Below are 22810 nucleotides of genomic sequence, written 5' to 3'. Positions count from 1 at the left end.
CCCTGTGGGTTCGGCATCAAATGCTGACATCCTTTAAATCATATTTTTAGCTCTTTTTTTTTTAAGCATAGAAAAAAATATGTATAAACGTAAGCAATAAAAATTAGCATTTCTAGTTTTCTGTATACAATGTATCAACCTCACATTATTCATTACCTGGAAAATTTTCACATAACACTTCTATTGGTGTAGCCCGTTTTGTATCTCCAATTTTCTGATACCTCTCCTTTAATGTGTCAGCCTAAAACAGAAAAAAAAAATCTTGAGAATGTGGTAATTTAAAAATTATTTAGCTGGGGCTGCACACGGTAGCCTGTAATCACAGAGCTTTGGAAGACCAAGGCAGAAGGAATGCTTGAGCCCAGGAGTTTGAGACCAGCCTGGGCAACACAGTGAGCCCTGATGCCTACTTACAAAATAAAATTTTAAAATATGAAAACTGTTTAGTTGGAAGAGAGGACCTTAATATCTTAATATTTTATGAAATTCAATAAAGAAACACAAAAACAATTACCTTTAAGCCTTGCCAAGGAAGACTGCCTCTCAGAAAATACATGAACATATGACCTAAAGCTTCTAAATCGTCTCTTCTACTTTGTTCTGAAATACAAAAGAAATATAAATTTCACTTTTCTCTAACAGTTAAGAATGGAAGAATGGAGAGTTTGTTCTTTCATTATGTATAAATTAATTTCCAAAAGTTCAACATATAAATACAAAATACAGATCTAGTAACTGTAAGTGATAAAATTATATAAATAATGTTTTTACATTAAGATTATTGAGCATCTTTAAAATATTCCATTATAATTTTTAGATGCTGTTAGAGATTTATTTATCTGCTTAGATATCTATTCATGGAAGTACAGGCCAAGGGGAAAAGAGTTCCATGGTCAGAGTCACTGTATACTATAGCTCTGTCTTAAAGATTCAGAAGGTAACATATTAAAACTTCTGAGAAGCCTAGAATTTAAAATGTTTAACTTTTCAACCCTGCACCTCCTAAAGTTATATGAGCACAAAACTTCCATGATAAATACTCTCCATTAAATTAAACACGATTATGGAGTATTGTGTGTAATATATTTTAAGAAAAACTTGTGTTTGACACATACCAACATTAATAACCCCTTCACTATCACAAAAAATACTGCTTGAACAAACTGTCATTTTCAAGTTGTTGTTGTAACAAAATGTCATTTAGCACATAAGTGAATAAAGATTACAGACTAAGGCTCAGGGAGACGCTTACAAACACTTGCTGACTGAATGATATTTCAATTTTTCTGTCACTGAAGTTAAATACTTAAGATTTCTTGATGTTTCAAAATAATACCAAAATGCTAACTACCAATGAGAAAATACTTTAATAAGAGGATGTTTGTTTATGTGTAAGATGTTTTATCCACATGAACAATCATACTATCTAGGCAGTACTTAATGCTTTCAGAAAAGCAAACTTTTCAAAGTATGGATCTGAACTAGGATGAAGGGTCAAAAAAGGTTTTGATTTTTACTGTGTAAACATTCTATACTTGTTGATATGGTTTGGTTGTGTTCACACCCAAGTCTCATCTTGAATTCCAATGCATTGTGAGAGGAACCCAGTGGGAGGTAACTGAATCATGGGGGCAGGTCTTTCCCATGCTTTTCTCGTGACAGGGAATAAGTCTTATGAGACCTGATGGTTTTATAAGCAGTTTCCCTGCACAAGCTCCCTTTGCCTGCCACCATCCACATGAGATGTGACTTGCTCCTCCTTGCCTTCTGCCATGACTGTGAGGCCTCCCCAGCCATGTGGAACTCTAAGTCCATTAAACCTCTTTCTTTTGTAAATTGCCCAGTCTCAGGTATAACTTTATCAGCAGCAGCAGCATGAAAACAGACTAATACACTTGTTTTCAATAACACTTGTTATGATTTAAAGATACTATGTTTGTATTTTTATTTAATCAATATATACACTTCCACCAGACTGCAAGTTGCAGAAGTATACATCAAAATTGATAGTCATTAAGTCTACAAGATTGGAAGACTAGAGAAGAGATTTCAACTTCCCATTTCACATGCTAAAAATGTGATATAACGGAGAGGTTTTTTTATTTCTTGTACTTTTTATTATAAAATGTAAGTATATGCTATTAAAAATAGCAAATTTTCCAAAATAAGTAGTGGCCTTAAAGTCCATCTACATCCACTAATGAAAGTGGGGATGAGAATATGAAAAAAACTAGTTATAACTTTTATAACGAAAATTTTACTTCATTAGATTCTGGTAGTCTTAAGGGTATAGTTCGGTAAGTTTTAACAACAAACACACCTGCATAACTACCACCACAATCGAGGCATTTCTAATGCTCCAAAAGGTTTCCTAATGTCTCTTGCCTATTACTCTCCCCCAACCCCCACAATACCATCAGCTTCAGACAACCACTTATCTGCCTTCATCACTACAGATTAGACAGGTGCACATGAATGGAATCATACAGTATAGATTCGTGTCCAAATTCTTTCACTTACTATGTTTTCAGGATTTATCCATGTTGCTATGTGCAACCATAGCTCATTACTTTTTAATGCTGAGTAGTACATTACAATGTGTTTATTCATCTGTTGACAGACATTTGAGTAGGTTCCAGTTTGGGGCTATTGTGAAGCTGTTATGAACATTCTTCTTGTACTAGTCTATGTTGACATACATTTTCATTTATGTTGGGTTAACATCTAGAAGGGGGATTGCTACATGATGTTGTAAGTATAGGTTTAACTTTATAAAAAACTTCTATACCGTTTTCCAAAGGGGTTGTGTCATTTCACATTTCTACCAGCAATGTATGGGAGTTTCAGTTGCAAACCTGTCCAACCTTTAGTATGGTCTTTTAAATTTTAGCCATGCTAGTGGCTATGAAGTATAAGCAGTAATAAATCCTTTCAGAAAAGCAAATTTCAAAGTATGGATTAACTGACTTAATTTGCATTTCACTGGTGACTAACATTGAACTTTATTTCATGTGTTTGTCTGTTTAAAAAATTGGATTGTCTTATTAAAAAGTTGTAATAGTTCCTTGCATATTCTGGATACAAGTTATTTTCAGGTATGTTTTGCCAATACCTTTTCCCTTCAAGAAAACAGCTTGATATTTTTTTGTTTTCTTAAGAGTATGTTTAAAAGAAATTTTACATTTTAATGAAGTCCAATTTATCAGGGGTTTTTTTCCTCTTACTTTTTATACTTTTTGATGTCCAATCTAGGAAATCTCTACCCACAAGATCACAAAGATTTTCTCCTGTCTTTTCTTCTAGAAATGTTATAGTTATGGTTCCTACATTTAAACCTATTACTCATTTTGAAGTAATTTTTTTTTGCTTTTGGTGTGGAGTAAGGATTTAAATTTATTTTTTTCAATATTGATATCTAGCTACTCTCATAGTTTCTTGGCAAAACTGTCCTTTCTCCTCGAGTTGCTTTTGCACCATTCTCAAAAATCAATCGACCATCTATGTATAAGTCTATTTCAGACTCTGTATTCTGATCAACTTATCTGTATCTGCCTTCATATCAATACCACCCAAAATAAACAGAAGGACAAAATAATGACAAATGAGGAAATCAATGACCAGACAATGACTGATGGACAATCAGTAATGAAAACCAATGAAAACAAAAGCTGGATTGGAAAGTTCAATAAAATCATTAATCCTCTTAGCAGGCTAAAAGAAAGAAACACAAATTACCAATAACAGAAGAAATGGGGCATCAGAACAAATCCCACAGATATTAAAAGAATGATAAAAGAATACTACGAAACAACCCAATAAATTAAACAACTTATATGAAATGGACAAATATCTTGAAAGCTACTAATAACTAAAACTGCCTCAAGAAGAAAATGTGAATAGCTCTGCATCAATTAAAGAAATTAAATTTATTATTTAAAAACTTCCCAAAATACAAGCCAGATAGCATCACTACTGAATCCTATTAAACAGTTAAAGAATAATACCAATTCTACACAAACCCAGGATTAGAAGAGTTCCCAACTCACTGCATTACCCTGTTACCAACAACAGATAAAGACATTACAATTAAAGGAAACTGCAAGAAATATTCCTCATAAACACAAACATGAAATCCTTAAAAAGATAATACCTCATGACTAAGTAAGGTTCATCCTAGGAATGTAGGTTTGGTTTAACTTTTAAAAATCAATCAATGTAATTCACCAAACTAATAGAATAAAATATAAATCATATGGTCATCTCAGATATAGAAAAAGCACTTGACAAAATCCAACATGTATTAATGATTTTTAAAAAAATCTCAGCAAACTAGGAATTACAAGGCAACTTCATCCTGACAACAACTATGAAAAATGTCAACTAACATAATTCTTAAATGATAAAAGACACTCCTAAGATCAAGAACGAACAAAAATGTCCACTCTTACCCTTTCTATTCAGTATTGTACTGGAAGTTCTTGTCAGTACAGAGAAGCAAAGAAACAAAATTAACAGATGTTCAGATTGGAAATGAAGAAATAAAACTATTGCTCTTTGCAGACAACAGGATTCTATACGTAGAAAAATCCAAATAACCTACAAAAGGTCTATTACAACTAGTAGGTAAGTTTTAGCAAGGTTACAGGATATAAGGTTAATATATAAAAATCAACTGGGGCCAGGCTCGGTGGCTCACACCTGTAATCTCAGCACTTTTGGGGGGTTGAGCCAGGAGGATAGCCTGAGACCAGGAGCTCAAGACTAGCTTGGGCAACATAGAGAAACCCCAACTTTACAAAAAATAATTTTAATTAGCTGGTGGCTGGGTGTGTTGGCATGCACCTGTAGTCCCAGTTACTAGGGAGGCTGAGGTGGGAGGATTCCTTGAGCCTAGGAGGATGACATTGCAGGGAGCCATGGTTGCATTCCAGCCTGGGCGACAGAGCAAGACCCTGTCTCTATAAAATAAAAATAAAAATCAACTGGATTTCTGGGCCAAGCGCGGTGGCTCACGCCTGTAATCCCAGCACTTTGGGAGGCTGAGGCAGGCGGATCACCTGAGGTCGGGAGTTCGAGACCAGCCTGACCAACATGGAGAAACCCTGTCTCTACTAAAAATACAAAAAAAAAATTAGCCGGGCATGGTGGCGCATGCCTGTAATCTCAGCTACTCGGGAGACTGAGGCAGGAGAATCGCTTGAATCTGGGAGGCGGAGGTTGTGGTGAGCCAAGATCGCGCCATCGCACCCCAGCCTGGGCAACAAGAGCAAAACTCAGTCTCAAAAAAAAAAAAAAAAAAAAAACTGGATTTCTATACTCACAATGAACAAGTGAAAATTGAATTTTAAAACCAATACCTTTACAACAGCATCAAAAAACACGAAATATGTAGGGATACATTTATCAATGTATATGCAAGACTTATATATTATATGCATATAGTTTAAAAAACTTAAAATACCGTGCATATAAAAGTATGCTGAGCCCTACAGTAAGACTCTCTGTTAAGGAGAGGAACTCAATATAAAAGGCAATTCCTCTTTGAATTCTATCCAAGGGGAAGCTTTAGTCACATAGTACCAATAAGCCACGGTCATAAGGGGATCTCGCCTACATGGTTCTATCAGAGAACAGTATTAGTCTCATAACCCACAAAGCATTTCAAAATTCAAGCCATAAATATTAGCTAGTAAAACAAATCTATTACTGAAACTCAGTCTGAAATGCTCTTTACCCTCATAATTCCTTTCTTTGTGTTCTTTCACCAACTGACATATCTGGAAATAAATTTTACCATGTAGTAAGTTACAGAAATCACAGGAAGGCTTTCTCTTTGAAACACAGTAACTAAAGAACATCCCCTAGGGTCTTTAACAGTTCTTTTACATGAAAAAAATCTCCCAACAGTAATCTGGCCCTTATTAAACCCTGTTCACATTTTTTAAAGCATTTAACTACAAAGGCCTGTTTGAAAACGAATGTTTTTCCACAAGGCCAAGAATCATTATAAGAACTCTTGCTATGAGCACCTAAAGAAACCAGAAAGTGATTATTCTTCTTTACAATAGGTATCATTAAAGATTCTTTTAAACAGGTCTTGAAACCACTTAAAAAGGTACATAAAGAGTCAATTAAAATTTTTCTCTTCAGGAATATATGTACCATACAAAATAATCAACACGTATTAAGAGTCTGTGTCCAAGCTTCATATATACTATCTTTCGAAATTACAGCTACACTGAAAACAGTTATTTGTAATCCCAAATAAGGAAAGTAAAGCTCAGAAAGATTAAGCAACTACTTCAAAACTAGGTACCTAATAAGTGGAGGGCAAGATTTCAGCCCACTTGTCTGCATTTGTTTTCATTTTGGAAAGCATTTCATCACTTAATCAAATGTTGATTGGAAACATTCTGCAATGCTTTCCTATTTAAAAATTCTACTCTTATATCTCAACATTATTTATTTTTCTTTTTTTAGATCAGATTTCATTCCTCACTTGCCTAGCACTGTTTCCATTTCAACCGAAATTTCAATTCAATTTTCAACAGAAAAATATTCCCTTTTTCGTTAACTCAAATTTATCGACGCCTCACACAGAAGCAGGAAGTTTTCTATGATACATGCATATATTTGCAAAAATAAACTTACTACTGCATTTTCTACCATAATGAAAAACAATGAGGCCAAAAGACATGTTGGCTAAGCTAAGTACAGACATGAGAAGACAAAGAAGACAGCTTAAACAACAAAAATTCTCCCTGAATAAAGTTTAAATCATTTCTTATAAGTAAAAAAAAGATAAAAATTATCTACTACAAGGAAGTAAAAGGTTCACTATATTTCCTTCTTAAATATTAAAAGTTACTTTAGTTGGCACTACCCTAAAAAAAACAAAAATACATCTTCCTCAAGATTCATTGAGCTCAGTTTTCAAAATTATATAACAAGGATTTAAAAAAAAAAAAAAAGAGAGAAAACAAACCTAAAAAGGAAAAGAACAAAACACAATTATGCAAGACAATACACAGCAACAGTTCACTAATCTAAACACCTAATCTAGTAATATAAACAAAACTTAGAAAAGTTTTCTGGGCAACTGAACCCAGTACATGCGTTCACTTAATTCCTAAAGTTCTCTTGAAATCTAGTTCTCTTAATTTAGACATAATTCTAGTAAGTTTGGTGACAAGGTCAAAAGAAGTAAATCAAAGGTAGAGAAAAGCAAAGTGTTGCCAGCAGTAGCTATACTACATACACTATCAAAAAGTAAGGGACAACACAGGTGAAGGCCAAAAAAAAAAAAAAAAAACCCAAAAAAACAAGAGAATCTATTAAAAAGTATAAATAAAATTGTCTCCAAATTTATTTAGATGAAGATATCCATCCTAACCTTCTCCAACTGATCTTGAGAATATTGCTACATAACAGTAATCATATAAAAAAACTACACCCTGAAACATCAAGAAAATATCAATTATGTTCATTATACTCTAACAAGAAATTACACAATACATTTTAAACTGTTAAAATATAATTATAAAATGTAAATACATGTTTTTAAACTGCAAAAAAGCTGTGTGAGCAGCTTAAAGAGCAGGCCTCAGGAACTGGGACAATTAACCTAGAAATTAAATTATATGAATCACACCACAGAAAGATAGCACAGAAAGAAGGCACTTTTGGAACACCACAATTCTGTGGTTCCTTCTCTCCTATTCAGAGAACTTACCACTTAGAAGCTTGAAACATCATTCTTCTACGAACACAGATTTTTATTAACACTTACAAAGCAACTCCCAACTTATCCCTCAAATCCTAGTTTTTTTAATTCTTGAATAATCAATAAAAATTTAAAAATAAGACTTGATTTTTATTTCAAGACTACTCACCAAAGAGAAATAGACATTATTTACTTAATATCAAATGACTTCAACAAGAGAAGACATAAAAGGGAAAAATAGTCATCCAAAGGAAGATTATGAGGTTCAAGGCAGCTGACAAAAGTCTTTAAAAAGATATTAAAAAGCAGACACATGATCAGATGTGATACAAAAATAACAATTCAATATGACAACACTAAAGGAAGTTTTCATGCAAGGACACCATGGAAATCCACATCTGTAATACAAAGCTTCATCAAGATTGCATCTTGGACAGAGACTTAAGCAGATATAAGAAAGGTATAAATGTGAACTGCAACGTCTGCCTTCTGAACATAAATCACCTAGTTATGATCAACAGATACTACAAGAATAAAATGTTAATTCCTATTATGTGATTTTACACTATTCTTCTATATTATTATATTAGGAACATCTTTTTCCTTTTTAAGTCTAAGATAGTGTCAGTCTCCAAAAAGGAAAAATACTTACAAACCCATATAATGTTCCTTTGACCAAACTCTCTATTTTGAAAAGTTCATGTGAGCAAGAAGTCCTTGAGTGCCTAAGAATGAATGAATGGATGGAAAGATGGGTGAACGAATAAGGCTTTAAAAGTAATCACCAAGATCCAGGCGAAGTAGGGAGGGCAGAAATAGGATATGCACAAATTAAAATCACATTAAAAGGCCATGTTTTCTCTGCTCCTTTTCCTTCTTTATCTCTTCCTGACTCCTCACAAAACCAAGTACTCTAAACTTAAAACACCACTATGTATTCCATATCCAAAGGCATCGCAATTTGCCAAATGTTTTAATTCCTGAGCATCCAAACTCATTTTACCTTAGCTTACTCTTAATTTTTTAAATAGGAATTCATGTAATCTTAGAAACAAAATTTTTTATCTGTTAATATTATGCACCTACTCCTGAGTTTTACATGAAAACTGAGAAGCAGAGTGTTTATAAATGGGGAAAAGTAAACATTAAGCATTCGTTGTTTGCTATACCTGCCAAATAAATACATTTTTATTTTATTCCTGAAAGAGGAGTAAAGAGAGATTACTATAATAGTTAAATCTCATTTCCCCGGTACTGATGACTTTTCCTAACAATGACAAACATATCACACTCACTTCACCATTTCTACAAATAGAATGCTGTTACATTTACCATTGTTCAGATAAGGAACATTAGGCCCTAAGGAAGCTGTGACTTCATGTCTCACAATAAAATAGTGGTGAACCTTTGTTAGTTGTTATAAAATAGTCTGTTAACAACTCCCATAAAATGAAAATTTCTCACAGACACTGAACATGTAAATAAATATAGGTTTGCCTGGTTTTAATAGAAGTCACAACCCCAAAAGTTGTATAGCTACCCAATCATATTTTTAAATCTATCAGGAAAGTCAGCTATTGAAAGCTACTCCCTGAATATATTAACTGAATAAAACTTGTGTTTTATAATTTTAAATATCTGAAACTTACTTTTCTTAAAAAAAAAAAAAAAACAGCAAATTTACATTTTTCAGGCCTTTCAGATGTCTGAAAAGAAAAAAATACCATAAGCCTACAGTCAGGTCGGCTGTCAGGAAAGATGCCACATCCTATTGAGTTACGATTGAGAGGCAGAGCAGGGACATGCTCTATAGAATAGCTAAAGCTGGGGAGAATGTTTAGAGGAAAAGCTAAGATCAGGATCTGAAAGTTGGATTAGACGACCTCCAAGATCCTGTCCAAATCTGTGATTCTATATTTGAAGGTACTTTTGAGCAGCAGTGATGGATATATACTGATTGGTTCACATTTCTGTCTATCTGTTGTGAGATGTCTAATAGCATCTGAAAGCAGAATAATATCTAAAAGCAGATAATTAAGTTTGTACTTTCTCTGATGTGAATACTGAATGTGGCAAATATAATCTAGAATTGACTTTTTAAGAAACACACTAAGGTAATTCAATAGGAAAGAATATATCATATAAAGAACCTCAACCCCTATCTCACACCATATAAAAAATCAATTCTGATGGATCACAGATATAAAAGGCTAAAACTATAAAGTTCTAGAAGAAAGCATAAAATGTAATGAAGGTAAAGATTTGTTTACCTTATTACAGGAAGGTAAAGATTTGTTAGAATTCAAAAGGCAATAACCATAAACAAAAAAACTGATAAACTAGACTTCAAAAATATTTAACAGTTCTGCTCATCAAAAGATACCATTAAGAAAATGAATAGGCAAGCAAAGACTGAAAGAAATTCCTCACAATACATATATATGACAAAATAATTATACCCAGAATATATAAAGAACTCTGTAAATTAATGAAATGACACACACTTTTGTGTGTCTCATCACACACACAAATCACACACACAATCAAAAGAAGATATACAAATAGCCAATAAATACATGAAACAGATCTCAGAAACAATAATCACAAGGAATTAAAAGACCACCCCTTGGCCACTAGAATAGCTACAATGAAAAAGACTGACAACTCTAAATGTTGTCAAGAATATGAAACAAACAAAATTCTCATTCATTACTGGTGGAAATAAAACAAGGTATGAACACTCCCAAGAACAGACAGGCAGTTTCTTATAAAGTTAAATAATACCTGCCATAGGACCAAACTGAAAAATATGCCCACAAAAAGATTTGTAAGAATATTATACAAGTTTTATTCATAAGTCAAAAACTTAATCCAAATCTCCATCAACACTCGAATGGATAAGCAGTTTGTGATATGTTTATGCAATGCAATATGACTTAGCATTAAAAAAGAATAAACTACTGATACTTGCAACAACATAAATGAATCTTAAAGACATTATCCCAACCAAAAGAAGTTGGATGGTTCTATTTCTATTAAGTAATAGAATCAGCAAAACTCATCTGTTGTGATAGAAATCAGATCAGTGATTGCTTCTAGAAAAGGAGGGGAATGACTAAGACGGGTAAAATGGAAGTATATAGGATAATAATAGTGTTCTAAATCTTGATAGTGTGTGGGTTACATAGTATGCACATTCATCAATACTCATAAATTATATAATCAAATGTTGTATATTTTACCCAATGTAAATTTTACTTCAAATAAAAAAAAACTCTTCACTAAAATAAGAATTACAAATGTTATAATTCTATTAGACTTGCTATATAAAGTGGTATCATTTGGCAATCTGAAACTACTTTCTGAGTATCCTCAGCTTTTAAAAACAAGTAAATATATTATAAGTAGTGATAGCCAGATTTCTCACTGTTGGTTAAAAAAAAAAGATACAAATATGGAAAAGGGATGGGAATTACAAATACAGAAAAGGGAAATACTATTTTGTACTGACAGACTGAAATTAAAAGTGTATCAGTATAAACTCAAAATTTTTAACAGATATTAACGTATGTATGTCTGTGTATGTATATATATATATATATACATGTAGGCATATTTCTATGTGTGTATGTATATACATATATGCACAAACATTTCCTAGTTCTGCTGCAAAAAGGGCCTGGCAGTAACAACATACCACAGTAATGAGCATATCCAGTGGCCAAATCTTGGTTTCTAAATACCATTATCCAATAAAAGGATTCAGAACTTCTTGGAGAAAAGGACTGATTATGGGGCTGCAGAAGAGAAACTGCAAGATGAGTTTGTTTATAAGAACTTGCTGAACCAAAAGAAAGAAAGTACTCAAAGATTCATGAGAACATGTCAAAAGGACAGAGAAGCCAGCTTGAAGGAGCAACCGGTGGCCAAATCTGGAACCCTTTGGCTATCAAAATAAATAATGATAATGCATTCAATACATTACATTACATAAGATAAGAATTAATAAGTTCATATAGACATAAGTCAATAACTGGGGGAGAAGGGAAAGCTTCTGCTGACATTAGAATATCAACTGACAAATAAGGAAATGTAAATATTAGAAATAATGGAGTTAGAAAATCATCTATGGATGCTAAATCTAGAGGGTAAAAATCTGATGAGGAACAACATGTTTACATAATCCCAAAATCTAACTACAAGAAACTTTTCAGTAGAGAAATTTGGCAGATATCATCCAAGCAAGTGATCCCAACATGATGCACTAAGAACACATCACTTCTGTGACATTTGTGCTCAAAATGCCTACCCAAATCTAGTCAAAAAGAAATAACAGACCCAAATTGGAGATATCCTATAAAACAGCCTGTGCTCCTAAAAAATATTAAGGTCATGAACCATAAAGAACGACTGAGGAACTGTTCCAGATGAAAATGATTTAAGGGATATGATAAATATGAACCCGGGTGAAGGAAGAATGCTATACAAAATCCTGTGAAGTTGATATTGTTTTACTCTTTTTACCAATAAGAAACCCCTTAAAAAGGTTAAACTTGTCCGAAGTCATAGTTAGCATACAGGTAAGCCAGCTCTGCCCACCTCTAAGGTATATGCTGTTAGCAGTATACTTATTAGACTAGTTGCTATTTCTGTGGCTAGCCATATTGGAGAGCTATAGTCTCAATCCAAAACTTCCACATGCACTGAATTCAGTTAAAATTTGGTATTCTCTCATATTTTGTGAGAAATAATTAAATGCATCCCCATAACTGTATCAAAGTTGAACACTTCAAGTTATATAAATACAGAAAATACAGTGAATGTAAAGATAGCTGTCACTCATTTACTCTATAGTAACTTACTTTCAAAGAGTTTTATTAAAATATAAGTGAAAGTAAACTAGGTAGATGTGATAAATGAAAATTATATAAAAGCTATTATAATCTGCAAAAACTGAACCATAACAAATAAAAACTCACAGTGTTAGCACAGCTGCTAAATTCAAACTTCCATACTTACGAAAGGTACACATACCTTTTCCTAAATGTGTGTTTATGCTCATATATCTAGCTGTTCCTGTAAGGCTCTTGTGTTCTCTGTATGGTATGTGTTTCTTTGTCTCCGGATCAATATATTCTTTTGCCAAACCAAAATCTATAATGTGAATAACTTGCTGGGTTTTGTTTCCTGGTCGTCCTATTAAGAAGTTCTCAGGTTTTACATCTCTGTATATCAAGTTCTTTGAATGGACATATTCCATGCGAGAAATCTTGGTTTAAGAAAAAAAGAAGAGAAATTTTATTTTGGGCTTTGACTAGCCTAAGCAAGTATGATAAAGGCAAGACAGAATGAAAACATACAAAAGAAATAAATCGGAAATTGTTTCAACCCTTTAAAAGTAAAATGATGTCAGCCTATTGTTCTTCACATAGCAAATTGCAATTTAAAATCTTTGCCTTTACTATTATGGTCACTGCTAAACGACAGTATGTGAATTATGAATTCCTTTCATATCAGTAAGCCTGATTCAATGAACACTTTCAGAAGATGCTACTTCATAAAATCAAAAAGCCATATTGATATAAGACCTTGAACCCAAAAGTATAAGCAGACATATGCAAAACATTGCAATATAGTCTTCCTTATCAGTTCAATAACCAAGCAACTTTTACAAGTATATTAAAGAGACTTAAGAGTCTAAACTATTAAATAAAAACAACAGTACTATTCAGTATCTTTTTCTTTTTCATAACATGTTTCCCTTACTTTTTCCTAGGTATTAAACATTTAAAAATGATTAATCTTAAAGCTAGAAAGATCATAAAGCTAGAAAAGTCTGAAATCCAACTCTAATATTAATAATATAGCTCATTTTTGTTAATTATTTTACAGATTCTCAATGTTCATTGTACAAACTGTCATAAAATAGAGTATTACAAATAAGAAAATAAAACTGCTTCATTTAGTGATAATCATGGTTAACAATGCAATGTAAACATATGGTTACACAGGCCATTCTAGTTTGTTTAACAAACTCTGCAGCATATAATATACAATATTCTATGTCTATATATTCTTAATTAATGATAAGAGAATTTTCAAGGTCATGAAATATTCTTTGTTTTGTTTTGTTTGGGGGCAGTTGTTTGGTGTTTTGATGTTTTGTGTGTGGGGGTGGGGACAGGGTCTCACTCTGCCACCCAGGATGGAACGCATAGCTCATTGCAGCTTCAACCTTTAACCTCCAGGCTCAAGCAATCCTCTTGCCTCAACCTCCTCAGCAGCTGGGACTACACAAGCACACCACCACACCTGGCTTATTTTTTTTTTAATTTTTTTTTTTGTAGAGACAGAATCACACTATGTTGCCCAGATTGATCTTGAACTCCTGGGCTCAAGTGATCCTCTAGCCTCAGCCTCCCAAAGTGCTGGGATTAAAGGCACAAGCCACCACACCTAGCCTATGAAACAATCTTTAATATGCACTTTTTAATAGCTGCATATTTTCCTCTGGATATTAATTTATTCAATTAACCCTGTTATTTCTGCACATTTGGGTTGCTTCTCATTTTTTTATTATAAACATCCTTTCATATAAAGCTTTAAGTACCTATGAAAACATCCACAGGATAAATTTGTAGAAGTGGAATTAATTTGTAGAATTATTTTGGAATAAATTTGTAGAATAAATTTGTGGAATAAATTTGTAGAAGTGGAATTAATGAGTCAATGAATAAAAACAATTTTAAGACTTCTGCAGCACACTTCTATTGGCATTTATTTCAAAACTGCCTTAAAATCACTCTCTAATTGTTATCCAACGGATTCCCTGAAGTCTAAGTAGTTTATCAAAACTCTCTCATTAATTTGCCTCTTGTTTTTCCAGGTCATAAAGTCTATTAACAAAATTAAGAATCCATGTTTCTGGCCGGGCACGGTGGCTCACGCCTGTAATCCCAGAACTTTGGAAGGCCAAGGCCAGCGGATCACAAGGTCAGGAGATCGAGACCATCCTGACTAACATGGTGAAACCCTGTCTCTACAAAAAATACAAAAAATTGGTCGGGCGTAGTGGCATGCACCTGTTGTCCCAGCTACTCGGGAGGCTGAGGCAGGAGAATCGCTTGAACCCAGGAGGCGGAGGTTGCAGTGAGCCAAGATCTCGCCACTGCTCTCCAGCCTGGACAACAAAGCAAGACTCCGTCTCAAAAAAAAAAAAAAAAAATCTATGTTTCTGAGGATTCTCTTTTGAAGTATTCATCTTTTATATGAAGAAATGGCTAGCAACAACTTAATTTGCAAACTGAGCATTTTGATCTTAAAGCAATTATTAGTTTTTATACAAATAAAATATACTTGACTCAGTTAATTTAAGTTATATGGATCCCAGAAAGACAATATGAAAAGTAGAAACATTTGTATTAGGTCAAATGCTCTGTAAGACAATATCACAGAACTTTAAACTTTTAATATGAATTTGGGACCAACAACCATGTAATTGTTCAAACAACTTCAAATACCTTATTTTACTTACCAGTTGTATAGCTATCATGAGAACTGTTTTAAGAGAAAATGTTCTGTCACACAAGTCAAACAAGTCTTCCAAACTAGGTCCCAGCAGTTCCAGCACCATAGCATTGTATTTACCACAAGGGCCGAAATAGTAAACTTGAGGTATACCATCTGGGGGAAAAGAAATACTCATTTTAATAATTTCATCATCTTAAATACTAAGGTTTTCCTCTTAAAAACTGATATTTAAAATTTTATAGTTTCAAGAACTAAAGCAGTACTACCACTCTTTCCAGACACATACTTTTCCTGACCAAACCTCCCAACCTCCCAATACCTTCTCTTTGATGTTCACATTGTAGCCTGGAGACACCTCTATTGCAGCTGCATGACTGAATTACATTATAAACAGTACTTCATTGTTTCTCTCTACCACCTTATTACTGTTTGGACAAAAGCTGGGCTTTTTAGCTTTATATTTCCACGGCCTGGAGAAAGGCTTAGCACATAGGAAAGATTCCAGCTCTATTGAACAAGAGAGTCACTACTGGTTTTAATAACCATGTGATAGGTATACTGCTAAGATCACCACTGTCAAGATTCCCATCCTCTGGCTTATACACCTTGTATAAACCCCTCCCTTTGAATGTAAGCATGATTCCTGGGATCTCGCTATTGTGACCAGGCTAACTTATATGGCAAATGCAATTAAGGCTCCTATCAGTTGACTGTAAGTTGATCAAAAGGAAGAGAATCCTGGTGGACCTGACCTATTCAGGTGAGCCTTTAAAAAGACGGTCTAGAAGTCAGAGATATTGGAAACAGCAGAGAAACTCTCCTGCTGGCCTTAAAAGTAGCAAACCACCATGCAGTGGAGGGAGCCACACGCCAGCTAGGAATCCTCGAGGAAGTAAGGGCCACAGTTCTATTGCCACGAGGAATTGAATTCTGACAAGAATCAGTGAACTTGGAAGAGAGCACTGAGGCTCATGTAAGATTGTAGTCCAGGCTTACACCTTAATTTCCACATGGTAAGACTCTAAACAGAAGACCCAGCTAAGCCATGCCCGTATTCCTGACCCATAGAAATTGTGAGATAATAAAGTCTTTCATCTTAAGCCAGTAAGAGATAGTAACAATTCATTATGAAGCTATATAGAATAATACAAACTCCAAATATGAAGTCTGAATAATACGAACTCCAAATATGAAGTCATCTGTATTTTATTTTCAGAATTAACAGATTACCAATAAACTGAAATGTAAGTGATCAATTTACTTTATATGGAAGTTGTCAGAATCAAAACAGAGTCACTTGTATTAAAACCCTGACAAACAGAGCTAGGGAAGGAGATGAAGGGAGGGTTCTCACACATATATACGCCTGATAAGAACTACCACAAAAGACTGCAAAAACCACAACCTGGAACAAAAGCCACCACAACCTCACAAAAAATTACTCTGTGAGGACATCTGCCCAGGAACTGCCTGTCCAACTTCGGACTGACGCCATTCTTGTTAATGATCCTTGTAGCCAAGGGTAACTCTCTCAAAACAACTTATGTGACCCTCCTCATTTTTCCTTTAAAAACTCTTGTCTTCCTTTATCTCCCTGAATATACTCACATATATTCCCATTGTAATACCCACTCCTAAATAACTATCATTTTCTTTTAGACAGTCTCCCTCTCTTTTAGTTTGACACTTAACACTGCATTTATCTATTAGCATGAAAAAATGAACTTCTTCCACCACAAATGTCTCAGTTTTACTTCCAAGTGATTTTTTTCAGTATATTGAAAGAGAAAACAAATCTAATGAAAACTTCCCATTCTTTTTAATAAAACGTTTTTTAAATATAACATTCTTATTATTTACCCTATTATTTTGAATATAAATCACTGCAGGACAGAACAGAAAACACTGAACTAAAAACCAAGAAAACTACATTCTTAGTCTAACCTAATATTCATCAGCTGTGTGGCTAGCTTGTCATTCAACCTCTCAAGTGGGCCTCAGTTTACTTATCTATTATAATATTAGTGATTTGGATAAGACAAGTATTTCTCGGATATGAATGAGTGAGGCAGCAGAACATTTGCAGGTGGGAATGTAAGCTAGTGTAATCACTGTAGTCTCAGCTACTCGGGAGGCTGAGGTAGGAGAATTGCTTGAACCCGAGGCAGAGATTGCAGAGAGCCGAGATTGCGCCACTGCACTCCAGCACGGGCGACAGAGCAAGACTCCTTCTCAAAAAACAAACAAAAAAAAGATAGTGTAATCATAGCAGGAATGGATACAAATTCAAACTGCATACATGGTACCCTCCCCAGAAATGGAGATTCTATACACCGCAATGTGTATATATCAGCACCCCCTGCAAACACACATCACACACGCTTGTCCCATCTCCTCTTGCTACTGGGAATCAAAGACACTCCTACCACAGCCACTCTTATATGTATTTGTCATATCTACCCCTCACATGTGTAAAGGCAGAGAAAAGGTTCAGAAACAGGGAATGAGAGCCTTGTTAAGTTTATTCCAACCCTAAAATCCTGCTTTTACAATGCTATATACATTAAGAAGCTGGAGATACAATTAAGATTTACAGACAGCTCTCAGCTACCAAAACATTGATAGCTCTCAGCTACTAAGCTTTGAAAATTCTTTCCATAATGCTTTTTCCCCCTCTCTGCCACTGAAAGTTGTTAATTTACATCCTCTCAATTTAACAATCTCTAATAACTTAGTCCACTCCAGTTTGTTACTTCTGATATGCAGGGTGCATGGAAACCAGATCAAAGCTTGTTAGAACTATATACAAAATGTAAAAATAAAATGGTTTTGAACTTCTTCAATGAAAGGACTGTCAGCTGGGCACAGTAGCTCATGCCTGTAATCCCAGCACTTTGGGAGGCTGAGGCCAGTGGGTCACTTGAGGTCAGGAGTTCAAAACTAGCCTGGCCCACATGGGGAAACCCTATCTCTACTAAAAATACAAAACAGCCAGGCATGGTGGCGTGCACCTGTAATGCCAGCTACTTGGGAGGCTGAGGCAGGAGAACTGCTTGAACCCAGGAGGTGGAGGTTGCAGTGAGCCAAGATCGTGCCACTGCACTCCAGCCTGGCTGACACAGCAAGACTCTGTTTCAAAAAGAAAAAAAAAAAGAAAGGACTGTCAAAAGGTTCTCTACTTCCTTCTGAATCACCATCTATATTCCCAATAGTTAACGCTGTTGAAAAATGACTTCTGAATAAGACAGATAGCAGTATGTTTTGGTTTATAAAATGACTGGTTTTTTCAAGTTTTCAACAGTTTCCAAAACAGGAAAACCATTTAGGGAATTTCACTGTCTTAATTAATTGAACAAATACTTACTGAACATATACTATATCTTTATGGGACTGGGTTGGGCAGTACGGATACATAAGTGAATGAGGAACCATGCTAAGAATGTTTTAATCCAGGAATACAAAGTTGGGTTAATATTAAAAAATCCACCAATATAATTCACCATAATAAAAGAAGAAATGGCAAAAACCCTAAGATCATCTTAATGGGTGCTAAGAAAGCATTTGATATAACACTCAAAAATTTGGAATAGAAGGTTTCTAAATCTGATAAAGGGAATCTAGGAAAAGCTACCAGCTAACATCACATTTAATGGTGAAAGACTGTATGCTTTCCATTAATGACTGACAGCAAGACAAGAACATCCACTTTTAACTTTTCAAGAGTACAATGAAGCAAAATAAATAAATAAATAAAAAGCATTCTCAAGAATGAATGAAGAGACTCTTACTTCAAGAAAAACTGACATTTATTACCAATAATAAAGCTTTCAAGCAATTCGAATTTTGTAAAAATTTTTATATGCTATGATGACCTTGACAGTTTTCCAATACTTAAAAGCTTGTTCTGATGAAATTATAGTGATATTAGCTATTATGATTTAATGTTGGGTAGTGAAATGTGTTAGTATTTGAAATACATGCATAACTCAATGAACCGGTGTCCTCCAAAAGACAATGCATGTAGTCACAAATGGTTCATTCAAACTACAATGGATTTTAATGTATGAGAGTAGAAAAAGTTTTTTGGTATGACTTCTATAGTCTACATTGTAACTGACCTTTAAGAAATGACCACTTGTCAAATTTTGGTGTAGTTTCAAAGGCATATTCATAATTTAAAAATTAATTAGTCAAGACTGACAAAGTTGTGGGTTAAAACATTGATGAGAACAGAAAGCAGCACATTTTTGGAGGAAAATTACCCTATCCTTTTGTTTTTGGAGGAAAATTACTCTATCCTTTTGCTTTTGGAGGAAAATTACCCTATCATTTTCAAAGTAAGCATAAGTATGCACATAATCATGTTCAAGCTTCATTGTTTGTTACAGTTACAAAAATAATTGGCAGCTACCTAAAAATCTACCAACTCTAAGCTAATTAAACAAATTATTAGCTTGGTGCAAATGTAATTGAAGTTTTTGCATTGTTGGAAATTGCTGTTTGATACTGGAATACATTCTTAAATGTCATCATGTTATACATCATTTTAATGCGTGTTTCTCTTTTTATGTATTTTGCTAATGACTTATTACTTGCTGTTTAAATTTATTTTAGACTATGGAAATGATGTTAGACAAAAAGCAAATTTGAGTGATTTTCTTATTCGAGTTCAAAAATGGGTCGTATAGCAGTGGAAACAACATGCAACATCAACAATGCATTTGGCCCAGGAACTGCTAACAAACAGAGTGCAGTGGCAGTTCAAGAAGTTTTACAAAGGAGACAAGAGCCTTGAAGATGAGGAGCATAGTGGTTGGCCATCAGAGGCAGACAATGACCAACTGAGGGCAATCATCAAAGCTGATCCTTTTACAACTACACAAGAAGTTGCCAAAGAACTCAACGTCGACCTTTCTATGGTCGTTCAGCATTTGAAGCAAATTGGAAAGGTGAAAAAGCTTGATTAGTGGGTGCCTCATGAGCTGAGCAAACATTTTTTAAAAAACATCATTTTGAAGTGTCATCTTCTCTTATTTTACACAACAACAATGAACCATTTCTCAATCGGATTGTGATGTGAGACAAAGAGTGGATTTTACATGGCAACCGGTGACAACCAGCCCAGTGGTTGGATGGAGAAGAAGCTCCAAAGCACTTCCCAGAGCCAAACTTGCACCAAAAAAAGGTCATAGTCACATTTGGTGGTCGGCTGCTGGTCTGATCCACTGCAGCTTTCTGAATCCCAGCGAAACCATTACATCTGAGAAGTATCCTCAGCAAATCAATGAGATACACCGAAAACTGCAATGCCTGCAGCTGACATTGATCAACAGAAAGGACCCAATTCATCTCCACCACAACACTGACCACACATCGCACAACCAATGCTTCAAAAGTTGAACAAATTGGGCTATGACGTTTTGCCTCATCTGCCATATTCACCTGACCTCTTGCCAACCAACTACTACTTCTTCAAGCATCTTGACAACCTTTTGCAGGGAAAACATTTCCACAACCAGAAAGATGCAGTAAAAATGCTTTCCAAGAGTTCATCAAATCCCGAAGCACCGATTTTTATGCTACACGAATAAACACTTATTTCTTGTTGGCAAAAATGTGTTGACTGTAATGGTTCCTATTTTGATTAATAAAGATGTGCTTGAGACCAGTCATAATGATTTAAAATTCACAGCCCAAAACTGCAATTATGTTTGCACCAACCTAATATGCCATACCGATATTACGGAATATAATACAGACTTCGACTATCTTTGGAGATAACTATGAAAGACAAACTTTTATTACTTAATTCTTATAATACTGCTGAATAAAATTTTTGTTGTTTTAAACCATGTATTACTTTAAAAAATTTTTTTTTTAAATGGAGTCTCACTTTATTGCCCAGGCTGGAATACAGTGGTGCGATCTCAGCTCACAACCTCCGCTTCACGGTTCAAGTGATTCTCCTGCCTCAGCCTCCCAAAATAGCTGGGATTATAGGCACCTGCCACCATGCCCAGCTCATCTTTTTATTGTATTTTTAGTAGAGACAGGGTTTCCCCATGCTGGCCAGGATGGTCTCAAACTCCAGACCTCAAGTGATCCACCCACCTCAGCCTCCCAAAGTGCTGGGATTACAGGCGTGAGCCACCACGCCTGGCCTTAAAATATTTCTAATGAGTCACTGGTATGGTTTGGCTGTGACCCCACCCAAATCTCACCTTGAATCGTAACTCCCACAATTCCACATGTCATGGGAGGAACCCAGTGGGAGATGACTGAATTATGGGACTGGGTCTTTCCTGTACTGTTCTCGTAATAGTGAATGAGTCTCACAAGATCTGATGGCTTTAAAAATGGGAGTTTGCCTGCACAAGCTCTTGTCTGCCAGTGAGATGTGCCTTTCACCTTCCACCATGATTGTGAGGCCTCCCCAGCCACATGGAACTGTAAGTCTAATAAACCTTTCTTTTGTAAATTGCCCCGTCTCGGGTATGTCTTTATCAGCAGCAAGAAAACGGACTAATACAATCATTAAACATATATACGAATAGAAAAGATAACACAAGAAAAAAGCAAAAAGCTAACATTACTGGAAGCACTGGTGATTTCTACCTTCACTTTTTTTTAAAACTTTTCCTAATTTTTATTATGAACGTATGCTATTTTTGCAATCAGGAAAAAAAGTGCTTACTTTAAAGATTCTAGGACCACAAAGAAAGACTTAAAATGATATTTACACCAAACTATAATTTTATTTCCCAGAACAAGTCTGGACAGTTTTTTTTATCACTGAGCAAACAACTTAAATTTTTAAGAGTTAAGAAGAATTGCAATTAACAAACAGAGGTTGAGGCAGGGTATACCCTAAGCAAAAACAAACCAAAATCACCACAGCAACATAAATGGTAGGTTAGATCACAAGGTAGAGATCTTTTAGAAATGGGAGAGGTAAGGAAAAAGAGGGCATGAGAGGCTCAGAAAGAAGGTTTGTTCTTACACCTGGAGAATTTTCAATTATAAAATCTTACTCCACCCATTCCAGTGGTTCTAAAATTATTTTTATTTGACACTAATATAAAAAGCTATCCACTGTGAATTCATGAAAGTTACATCTGATAATTTCCAATATCTTTACTTTTCAAGAGAAGTTTATTTTTTCCCAAGAAAAGCTCAAGGAGTATGAATACAAAATTCACATATTTGAAAATACAATCTCACTCTCACTCCCCCAAAATTCACTTCATTAAATATCTCATTTTATATGTTGGTATTCCCTTTAAGTGACAAAACAAAATTAGGTCACACAACAGTAATACACAGGAACTATTAAAGACTGCTTGGTACTTTGTGTCAAGTTTTTAAATACTTCAGTTACTTACAGATAAGTATTAGTTACATAGACCATTAAGGAAATAATATCGTGATCCGTTTCACAGTAACATCATGATCCATTTTCAGGTCTAGAATTCTTCATGTAAAATGTAAAATAGTGATATAGTTTGGGTGTTGTCCCCTCTAAATCTTACGTTGAGTTATAATCCTCAGTGTTGAAGG

At 34.6% G+C, this 22810-nt stretch overlaps 1 protein-coding gene across 29 annotated transcripts in view; it reads right to left on the bottom strand.

Annotated features, from left to right (window-relative positions):
- CSNK1G3 (casein kinase 1 gamma 3) overlaps window positions 1-22810 on the bottom strand; it is a 106938-nt gene that overhangs the window by 28116 nt on the left and 56012 nt on the right. For all 29 annotated transcript variants that reach the window (XM_063665180.1, XM_063665183.1, XM_054488221.2 and 26 more), the window contains 4 exons: window positions 15258-15406; window positions 12758-12992; window positions 515-600; window positions 157-241 (listed from right to left, as the gene is read on the bottom strand). In XM_063665180.1, the coding sequence (XP_063521250.1) occupies window positions 157-241; window positions 515-600; window positions 12758-12992; window positions 15258-15406 (555 nt within the window). The remainder of the gene's footprint in view (window positions 1-156; window positions 242-514; window positions 601-12757; window positions 12993-15257; window positions 15407-22810) is intronic.

Source organism: Pongo pygmaeus, chromosome 4 (assembly GCF_028885625.2).
Source record: "Pongo pygmaeus isolate AG05252 chromosome 4, NHGRI_mPonPyg2-v2.0_pri, whole genome shotgun sequence".
Classification (NCBI taxonomy): domain Eukaryota; kingdom Metazoa; phylum Chordata; class Mammalia; order Primates; family Hominidae; genus Pongo; species Pongo pygmaeus.
This window is presented reverse-complemented; position numbering and strand designations above follow the sequence as displayed.